The sequence below is a fragment of the Cynocephalus volans genome, chromosome 10 (genome assembly GCF_027409185.1).
Source record: "Cynocephalus volans isolate mCynVol1 chromosome 10, mCynVol1.pri, whole genome shotgun sequence".
Taxonomy (NCBI): domain Eukaryota; kingdom Metazoa; phylum Chordata; class Mammalia; order Dermoptera; family Cynocephalidae; genus Cynocephalus; species Cynocephalus volans.
Genome location: NC_084469.1, coordinates 9,353,174 through 9,364,391, shown reverse-complemented (window position 1 = coordinate 9,364,391; position 11,218 = coordinate 9,353,174). Strand labels below are relative to the sequence as shown.

Sequence of the window (11,218 nt, the reverse complement as noted above, 5' to 3'; positions counted from 1 at the left end):
TCGGGATGAAACATTTTAATCTGACGGTAGCACATAACACTATACAGGGAGCACTCACAGCTCCAAGAGTTTCCTTCCAGATTATAAGGAAGTTCCCAGAAATAACTAGCTATGCTACAGCCCAGTCCGCTGACTGTGGGAAGGAGGGAAAGTAGATGGGAAGAGCATCATGGTCTGCCTTCGTGTCACTCGTAGATCCAGTCCCGAGCACAGCTCTTATAATCCACCAGTTCCTCAGGGCGAAACCACAAACCGATCTCCTTCTCTGCACTCTCCACAGAGTCACTGCCATGAATAATGTTCCTGGTAGGGAAAGAGACAGCCACATCACCAAGACCAGAAGGATTAACTGCCCAGAAGCCCGCTGCCCTCCCATTGCCAGACAGCCTCAGCCATTGCATCAAATGGTATACTTGATTTGATGGTACATTAGACCACTGTCAAAAGAAAAAACCCATGGCTGCCATTAACGTAAAGATGAAGAATGTCCTCCCTGCATCTAGCCCTCCCAACAACATTGATGCAAACAGTGAGAACCTTCAGGGAAGACTTTGGCTGGCAAAGTGTGTTATATCAGGTTCTAAATTCTCAACAGAGGCACAACCTCAGTGATGATGACAACCAAAGGCAGAGAGTCCTCAAAGCCAAACACCAAGGAGGAAGGAGGAAGACAATTAACTCTGATTTAAAACTGAGGACTGGCCAGTTAGTCAGCTGGTTAGAGCGTGATGCTGTAACACCAAGGTCAAGGGTTTGGATCCCCAGACCAGCCAGCTGCCAATAAATAAATAAAATAAATAAAATTGACCTGTATATGGTATCATGTCTATCTCCAGCCTCAGAAACTGAAATTCTTGTGGCAACTAAGATTTTGGAAAAGGGTAGAAAACACCAAATCCCACCTGCCAACTTGAATGCAAAAGTCCCCACGGATGGTCCCAGGCTTGGAGTCTGCAGGGTTGGTCTCCCCGAGCATCACTCGGCCTGTCTTCACAACATTCAGCCCCTCCCAGACCTCCAAGGACAAGAGAAGATATGGTCAAGGAAGAAAACCAATCTCAGCAGAGAATTTGGCAACTATAAATTCAAAAAAAGAAAAATAAAAAGGCCTGTTAAGATGACATTCAAAGCACAAATTCGGCAAGTGGGTAAGGGAGATAAAAAAAGACACTGATTTATGAATAAATATTTGTAGAGCATGTACTTGTTCCAGCACTGGGGATACCAGTCTTCCTGTCCTTACTCTTGCCTTTCTACAATCTGCTCTCCACAAGGTAGCCAGAGCAGCCTTTTTAAAATGCCAAGTGTAAAACCTTCCATAGCTTCCCGACACTCATGATGTGCATGGCCAACACAGCCCTATATGATGTGGCCCCTGTCTGTGCCTCTGAACTCATCTCACCCTAACTTCTCTCACCCACCAGGCTTCAGCCATCTCAACTTCAAAAAGGCAAGCTCATCCCCACCAAAGGTCCTTTGCACACTGCAATGGATTGAATTATGTCCTCCCAAAACTCGCTGAAGCTTGAACTGTGTCCCCCCAAGTTTTATGTATTAGAAATTTATTTATTTATTTATTTATTTATTTATTTTGTCCTTTTTTGTGACCACACTCAGCCAGTGAGCCAACCGGCCATGCCTGTATAGGATCCGAACCCGCGGCAGGAGCGCTGCTGCGCTCCCAGCACCGCACTCTCCCGAGTGAGCCACGGGGTCGGCCCTATGTATTAGAAATTTAGCCCCTATTGTGACTGTTAAGAAGGTAGGAGATCCTATTATGGTAATTGAAAGGTGGAGCCTTAAAGAGATTGGATCTTAGAACCGCGCAGTAGTGAATGGATTAAAAATGGTCATCAAGGGAGTGGTTCTGAGGGCTTTTACAAAAAAAAAAGTGTCTGTCTCTCTCTCTCTGCTCTCTCTGCTTCCACCATCTTGCAATATGACACCCCTGGGTCACTGTCACCACCACCAGATGGACTTTGGACTTCCCAGCCTCAGAAACTGTAAGCAATAAATTTCATTTTCTATATAAATCACCCAGTTCAGTGTGTACTTTGTGATAAGCAACACAGAATGAATAAACACATGCTGTTTTCTTGTTTGGGAATGTTCTTCGCTATGATTTTGTGCACAGCTGGCTCCTTCTTAGATTCACATCTAAGCTCAAGGGTTGGCTGGTTAGCTCAGTTGGTTAGTGCACAGCCTTAAAACACCAAGGCCATGGGTTCGAATCCCCTAACTGGCCAACCACCAAAACAGATCTAAGATTGAAAATCACACTCCTAAGACTGAAAATCCATCCACTCTAAAGGGATCATTTACTATCACATCACGCTATTTCATTTCTGTGCTTATTAATAACCATTAGCTGATATATATATATATATATATATATATACACACACAAACACATATACATATATATATATACATATTATATACATATACAATATATACATATATTTATTTAATTTAGTTTCTTTATTGTCTGGCCAACTCCTTCAAGAAATATAGGCAAAGAAAACTATGAAAACGGATACCGATTTTGTCTCATTCGTGACTGTATCCCCAGTGTCTAGAAAAGAGCCTGGCACAAAGATGACAAGAAACACATACTTGGAGAAGTAGTACTGCGATAACCCAAGAGACAATCTCCCTGCCCTCCAGAAGCTTCCAATTGGGCAGATCTCTCTGGATCCCTCCCAGTCATGGTTCTTCAGATCAGCAAATAAGTGCTTCTTGTCTTCGGTAGGTCCTAGAGCTGACTCATATCCTAACTCCAATTTGCCCTGCCCCCATTTCCTCTGCATCAGTGAGGACCTGGCAGCAGAAGCAGGAATCACAACACTCACCCTTCTCCAGTCCCTACTGAGTCATTCATATCAACGTCCCACACAGATGCACTCACCATGGCAACCACTGGCCCTGAGTGCATGTACTTCACCAGGCCGGGAAAGAACGGACGGTCTTTCAGGTCAATGTAGTGTTCCTTGAGAAGGTCTTCAGAAGCCTAATCCACAGGATACAAAATGAGAATTGGCCCTGAAACTACCTAAGAACCAGCAACTAGTCATTCCACCTCACCCATCCTGCTATTTTAAAACGTGAGCTCTCAACTCACTGATTGTTATAACCCAATTCATTTTCCACACTACCAGAGGGGAGCAGTGACAGGGACTTAAAAAGTGTTTCTGCAGTTCTGAACCAATTTTCCTCCTATTGGCCTTGATTGATCAGAATAAAACCACGGAACATTATAATTAAATTCAACCATCTCATTTTAGACAGAAAAATTAACAATACAATTAATTTCCATTCCCAAAGCAAACCCCAACTAAAACACTAAAGGGAAGTGAGGGAGGTGGTCCTAGCATTTGATAAGCCGCAAACTGAACCAGGCCATTTCCCAGGGATGCTTCACATTTATTCACATGATAAAGGCCCAGTGTGCTGACCATGCGACTCCCATAGGTATAGGCAAACCACTCAAAAGTACGTGACATTTAGCAATAAATAATTTTGCTGAAGAATGAATTAGAACTTCTCATACTGCAGGGCTGGTATATGGGAACAAATCAAGTTAGCTAGAGAGCAAACCATCTGCTTAAGTTTCAGCTCAACTTGGCTGTGTTCTCTCTTTGCCACTGCATGTATACTTGCTAACAGTCTAAAAGCATCCCTTAGTTTTTCCACTTCTGAGGTACTGCATTGTATGAGGCATATTGCACACTTACGGATACACAAATGTGGATATTAGCTGCCAAAAAGCACATCCAGAACATCCTATCATTCAGCTGTTGATCACTTGCCAAAGTAAGATTACATAACCATGTGATCACTCCATGGTAAGGATCCACCCTTCACCCTGTCCTTTCCTATCCAACTGGAAGACTTTTGTAGCAGTCATCTCCTTACACACACTGACTTGGCCTTCCCTTACCAGAATACTCTTTTAATTCTATTAATTAGTTCCATTCACAATTAGTCTGCAAAACAGATCACAGCGGGGCGGATAGGGGAGTGGAGAACCTCAAGTTTTCCCTTGCCTCCCACCTCCATACCTGATTTAAATGACCCTTTAGAGTCAGCTATCTCTTCTTCCATCCTTCACCAAACCCATAACCTTCATAGGAAATTCAGCATAAATGAGAAAAACATCTACACTTAGGTGTCAGAGAGACCCAAGTTAAAATCTCACCTGCATTACTGACTGTGTGCTATCAAGCACATTACTTAATCTCTCTGAGCCTCAGGTTCCTCATCATTAACAACAAGAGAATAGGAATAAGTACCTCTCTGGGTTGTCATGAAGGCTAGATGAGAAAAGATGTGCCCAGCACATGGTAAATGCTTGATCAACAATTCATTCATTTCATTTTACCTTCAAACCTAATTTAATATGCAAATCCTCTGGAAAGCATTTTTTGTCTAACACCTGGCTCTAACCATTCCACCATGTGCTCTCCTGAGCGTTAACATCAGTCTACCCCCTTTTACATTAAAGAAGTTTTTCTAGGGCTAGCCAGTTGGTTAGAGCACAGCCTTGTAACAACAAGGTCAAGGGATCGGATCCGCATACTGGCCAGGTGCATAAAAATAAATAAATAAAGCAGTTTTTCTAAAACATCACACAGAAACTAAATTGCAAATCAAACTAAATTTAAGATGTCCTAGTAGGAAAGTAAATAAATAAATAAACAACTAAAATGTACTGTGGGGTCCAAAGTTGATTCCTTTAATGGGAAAAAATACTGTCCCCTAATTTATTTGATTTGAATTCTCATCTCTTGGATTTGTCTGAAGAAGGGTTCTTGGCCAATGAATCCTTTGCATTTATTGAAAGATTGCTTTGTAAGTGTCTTGCAGGTGTGTCTGCTCTCTGCTGTGTCAGGAAGGCCTCCCCAAAGGCAACACCATGGTTGACCTTCCATACACCCTATGGTGTCTATTTTATGCTAGACACTAAGTGGATGGTAATTGATGATGGAAAGATTTTCTTGCTGGCAAACAACCTGCCTCAAACAGAAAAAAAAAAAAAAAAAAAAAAAAAGTCTCTAAAATTATCTATTCTGGAAACTCAAGACCAGGAGCTCAAACAGGCCCAGAACTCTGAGTCAGAAACTACAGTGCTGCAGTAATATGTGGAACTCTGCATTGCTAAGGGGAAAAAGAGACAATTTTCAAAAGTCACAAATAACTTGGTTTGTTTCAAGATTCAGCCAAGATGCTAAGCCACTGAAGAGTTTCCAGGTGTCAAGACATTTGTGTTCACCCTACTATGGAGAAGTCTAAAAAGGGGAGAGGGGAGAAACAAAGGTTAACCTTCAGCGTCCCCCTGTACTACGAAGGAATCAAAATAAGAAGAATGAAGTGCACTTACCTGCATGAGTTTCATACTAACGAGGCGGAATCCCTTCTGCTCAAAACGCTTGATGATCTCTCCCACAAGACCCCGCTGGACCCCATCAGGCTTGATGGCAATGAAGGTACGTTCATTGCTGGCCATAGTCCTGGGGATAGGAGAAGGGGACTGAAACAGTACTGAGTCTACTGCTACATCATTATCCTTCTCAAGTGGATTACCCCATAAAGCTGGTTTAAATCTGTTATGTCAGCTCCAAGTCTCTCTCTGGTAAAAACCCACTTCTTCCCCTGTCCCCTCATCTATGAACTAATATCCCAAAGTGGAAAAGGGTCCAAAAGCAGGGGCTATAACTTCTTCTATCCCATTTGATTTAATAAGCTTCTATTAAGCATCTACTGTGTACCCAATACTGTGTTGGAACTAAGGTAAGGGATGTGAAAATAAGACTCTCAATAATCCAGTTTGAGGAAAAACACTGATGTGTAGCTTTACTAGTGTGAAAGTGATGTCTGATACAAGGCAGTATGAAACAGTTTGACCTACTGCTACAACCATGGTACTGGAACTGGAATGGGTTTTAGAAAACATGCCATTACAACCCCCTTCATTTCACAAATGAAAAAAACAGGATAAGAGCACCGAAATGAGCAACAAAATCCCGATTTCCCAACCCTATGTAATATATACTACACCTTAAGATGTAATGAATATTCTTTTTTTTTTTTTTTTTAAAGATGACCGGTAAGGGGATCTTAACCCTTGACTTGGTGTTGTCAGCACCACGCTCTCCCAAGTGAGCCACAGGCCGGTCCAAGATGTAATGAATATTCTAACAAGCCAATAAACAGTGGATTATAAGAGAAGTACAGCCATTTGTAACATCTGATAAGGGATGTCATGCTGGAAGGAAGCCTAGAAAGCCTCTGTTCCAAACTATTCCTTTTCCAGAGAATATTGAGCTCGTGACCTGCCCTGTCTCCACAGGGAGAGAAAGGAGGAGACCCCCCACCTTGAAAAACAACCCCTAATGCCGATAGCAGCACCACCTCCTGGCTCTACCTTCCTGTACTTCAGATAACCTCTTATTATTGCACCTTAACATTGTACTCCAGTTTTCTGTTTGTATGTCTGCCTCCCACCGGTCTGTGGCCTGCATACAGGACTGGTTTACTGCTGTGTCTGTTTGTGGTACCTAGCCACAGGGCGAGCAGTCAATCAGTGCAAAGAAAATGCCTTAAATGATGATTGGATATGGAGGGTGATCAGAAGAAAGAAAAGAAAGAAAGAAAAAGAAAGGCCCTTAAATAATAACAGCGCCCAGTCCTTGCAAGAAAAAGAGGCAAAGCCCACGGACTGGCTGAAGAACCTACGATGGAGCGCGGGGTAAGTGTGGATTCTCTAGGAGAAAAAGGGGCTACTATAAAGCGCCAGAAACAGCCCCTATAAACGCCCCACCACACACATCGCTGACACACGCCCGTCATTCATTCAGCCAGCACTACTGTGGGTCAACTTCGCGCCCAACACTGTACTAGACAGAGATAAATGAGGCACAACGCGTCGTCACGGCCTGATGGGAAAGGCAGCCACGGACAAAGGCGGGTCCACGTGGCGTGGGACGTTCGCTGACAGGTCTGCACCTGTCCACGGGCGCTCCCCGCCCCTCCCTCCCATCCAGTCCCCCGCCCCCGCCCCCTCTCAGAGAGGAACTCACTTCTTCACTAAATCTCTTCACTTCCTCCTCCCCCGAAACCACACCTTTTCCTTTCCTTTCAGGACCTCGAACCCTTCTCACCCCTCCAGTTGCTTGGGCTTTAATTCCGGCTGCGGCAGCCGGCACCGGAAACGCGCTCGGCCCCCACGTGGTTGCCGGCACCCGCACGCACGGAACGCTTCTGAGCAGTTTCGGCTACCGGAGGGCCCATTTTTCAGAACACCGCTCGCCCACGCTTCCTCCTGTGAGCAGGGCCTCATTCTAGGGAGCAACCTTTCGAGGTTTAACTTCCGGCTCCGGTTTTTTCAGGCTTTTCCGTTCGTCGGCCTTCCCCTCCCCCGAGGTTCTGTGACTCACTTCCGTCGTTCCCGAGCAGGTAGGCTTCCCGACAGGTGGCGCTCACGCTTTGCCTGAAATCCAAACAAGCGCCTGACCTAGAAGTAGATTTTGGCGCTCCCGCTTTCGTGTGTTCATTACTTCCAGCCTGCCAAGCAGTAAATGATTTATTGAGTACCTACTATGTGCCAGGCACTATTCTAGGCCCTTAGCACATGACGCTATGCTCTCTTGGAGCTTCTGGTAGGGTTGGGAGTCAGCAAATTAATATGTAATATATCGTATTAAGTGCTATGAAGAAAAAAGCAGGACGGGGAAAATAAGGTTGGTCGGGGAAATCTCTCAAAGTGATAATAGAATAGATCTTCATGAAGGGAGGGAGCAAGCTCCCTAATTATCTGAGAGCCGGGTATGGAGGGGGAGAAAATGCGGTTGGAAAGGGACCCGATTATGTTGTGGTGGGAAGCCAGTGGAGGCTTGGACAGGACGTGACATCATCGGCTATACAATTTTTTTTTTTTTTAATTATTCTGATTGCAGAATGGGGAATGAATGGAGGAAAGAGACAATGGTGGAATCCGGAGCCTTTTCAACAAATGGTGCTGGAGCAATTAGACATCTATAGAACAACAAAACAAAGTGAACCTCGACCTAAAACCTCACACCTTACACAAAATCAACTCAAAATGGGTCATAGATTTAAATGGGAAATTCTAAAACATTTAAAAAATAGGAAAAGAAAATCCTCAGGACCTAGCACTAGGCAAAGAACTTTTAGGGCCGGCCCGTGGCTCACTTGGGAGAGTGCGGTGCTGATAACACCGAGGCTGCGGGTTTGGATCCCTATATAGGGATGGCCAGTTGGCTCACTGGGTGAGTGTGGTGCTGACAACACCAAGTCAAGGGTTAGATCCCCTTACTGGTCATCTTTTAAAAAAAAAAAAAGAAGAAGAACTTTTAGACTTAACACCAAATGAACGATCCATAAAAGGAAAAAGTTGATAAATTGGACCTTATCAAAACTGCTGACTTTTGCTCTGCAAAAGACCTTGTGAAGAGGATGAAAAAACAAGCTAAAGTGGAAAAAAAATATTTGAAAACCACGTATCCGACAAAGGCCTTTACCCATATCTAGAATATATAAAGAGGACTGGCCAGTTATTAGCTCAGTTGGTAAGAGTGTGGTGATGGATAACACCAACATCCGGGTTTGATCCCTGTACCGACCTGCTGCCAAAATATATAGAGAGAGAATATATAAAAAAAACTCTTAAAAGTCAAGTGTAAAAAAAAAAAAAATCCAACCAGGAAATGGACGAAAGACAAGGATAATCTTTTCACTGAAGAGGATATATAGAACATTTAAAAGCACCTGAAAAGATGTTTAACATCTTCAGCCATTAGGGAAGTGCAAATTAAAACCACAATGAGATGTTATATCACCACACACCTATCAGAATGCTAAAATAAAAAATAGTAATAATACCAAATGCTGTCCAGAAGGTAGAGAAACTGGATCCACACTACTGGCAGGAATGTAAAATTGTACAGCCACTCTGGAAAAGTTTGACAGTTACTTATAAAACTAAACATGTGCTTACATATAACCCAGCAATTGCACTCTTGGGCATTTATCCTAGAAAAATGAAAACTAATGTTCTGTCCACACAGAAACCTGTGCACAAATGTTCATAGCAGTGTTATTTGTAATAGCCAAAAACTAGAAACATCCAAGTGTCTTTCATCAAGTGAATGGTTAAACAAACTAGGGCACATCTATACCATGAAACACTATTTAACAACCGAAGAAAAGGACAAGCTATCGTCACACGCGACAACTTGATTAGATCTCAAGGGAATTATGCTGACCGAAAAAAGACAATCACAAAATATTACATACTACATTATTGCATTTATGTATTATTATTGAAATAGCAAAAATATAGAGATAGAGAATAGATTAGTGATTGTCAGGAGTTAGGGGTAGGGGAGAGGGCATGAGTATGTCCATAAAGGGATAACAAGAGAGTCTTGGGGTAATATAACAGTTCCGTACAGTTGGTCCTCCATATGCATGAGTTCTGCATCCACAGATTGAACTGACAGCAGATAGAAAATATTTGGGAAAAAAGCTTAAAATAACAGTATAATAATAAAAAATAATACGAATTAAAAAAACTGCAGTATGACAACTCTTTACATATAATTTACATTGTATTAGGTATTTTAAGTAATCTAGAGATGATTTAAAGTATATGGGACAAATACTGTGCATTTTCTATCAGGGACTTGAGCATTTGCAAATTTTGGTATCCATGGTGGTGGTGTAATGGTGGTTGGGATCCTAGAACGAATCCCTGTGGATACCAAGGGACAACTGTATCTTGATTATGGTGACAATCACATGAATGTACACATGTGGCAAAGTTGCATGGAACTATACATACATGCACACAAATGAGTGTATGTAAAACTGGTGAGATCTGAATAAATAAATCACTTCTGTGGATTATAACATCAATTTCCTGGCTTTAATATTGTAAGATGTTACCACTAGGGGACACTGGATGCAGGGTACATGGGACTTCCTTGTACTTGTCTTTTTTGCAGCTTCCTGTGAACCTATAATTATTTTAACTTTTAAAAAATTTAGGTGGAATCAGAAAAACTGGTTGAGACTTACAGTAATCCAAGTGAGAGATGATGGTGGTTTGCAGTGGATGATGACAAAAGAGATGGAGACAAGTGGTTAGTAATAGGATATACAGTTAAGATCAAGCCCACACATATTGCTGATGGATAGGATTTGGAGTGTGAGAGAAAGAAGACTAAATGAAGACAACCAGATTCCCTTTTTTTTAAAGTTTATTTATTAATATTACTTTTTATTTTTTTTTACATTCTATGATGTTGCGGGGCAGTTCGGGGAGAGGTGGAAGAGGGGAAAAGGAAAAGAAATAGGGTGGTAGAAGGAGGAAGGAGGAGGGGTCAGGTTGAGGCCTGTGGCACCTCCCTCATTCCTGCATGGGAGACCAGGGAGCTTCTAGCCCTGGCTTGGTCATCACTGGGCTGATTGCGGGTGTGGAATGGCATGGCCGAGGCCCACGGCCCCCACTGCCCCTGCTCGGGAGAGACCAGGGTGCTTCCTGTGACTTTCTGTGGCAGCTCGGTGGTCATTGCTGGGCTGGTTGCAGGTGTCAGAGGGGCGTGGCTGAGGCTCTTGCCACTGGGCTGCCCTGACTTGGGAGAGCCCGGGGCATTTTAATGGAATGCATTAAATGTCAGTTCAATAGAGTTACTTAGAAATCTCCTTTTTAATGGTTGGGGTCCACTGTACTACTGCTTCTCAAACCTCTATGTACAAAGGAATCACCTGGGGATTTGTTAAAATGCAGGTTTTGATTTGGTAGGTCTGTAATGGAGCCTGAGAGATTGATGATTCCAGTACTACTGGACTGGACTCTATAAGACTATGTCCTGGAGCCAGGTTCTTTTACATGGAATATTTAAGCCTTGGAGGGAGTAGGGGAAGGGTCTTGCCTAGGAAGATGTACCCTAGGTTCTTGCCTAGGGATGGGCACCAGAAAACAGGAAGGTCTTTTTTTTTTTTTTTTTTTTTTTTCTTTTTCGTGACCTGCACTCAGCCAGTGAGTGCACCGGCCATTCCCATATAGGATCCAAACCCGCGGCCGCTGGGAGCGTCGCCGCGCTCCCAGCGCCGCACCCTCCCGAGTGCGCCACAGGCTCGGCCCAAAACAGGAAGGTCTTATCTCTTCCTGGAACCCTTTCTAATTATATGACTC

At 43.2% G+C, this 11,218-nt stretch overlaps 1 protein-coding gene across 2 annotated transcripts; it reads right to left on the bottom strand.

Moving 5' to 3' along the window:
• On the bottom strand, positions 1 to 7,233 carry NME1 (NME/NM23 nucleoside diphosphate kinase 1). Of its 2 annotated transcripts, none has more exons than XM_063109170.1 (5): positions 7,080 to 7,233; positions 5,381 to 5,510; positions 2,909 to 3,010; positions 903 to 1,015; positions 1 to 303 (listed from the first exon to the last, which is right to left on the bottom strand). In XM_063109170.1, the coding sequence occupies exons 2-5, from the start codon at positions 5,504 to 5,506 to the stop codon at positions 186 to 188; spliced, it is 459 nt and encodes a 152-aa protein (XP_062965240.1). In that variant the 5' UTR covers positions 5,507 to 5,510; positions 7,080 to 7,233; the 3' UTR covers positions 1 to 185. The 2 variants fall into 2 exon arrangements, with proteins under 2 accessions (XP_062965240.1, XP_062965242.1); XM_063109172.1 differs by having other exon boundaries at positions 7,124 to 7,232.
• Between the last annotated feature and the right edge of the window lie 3,985 nt (positions 7,234 to 11,218).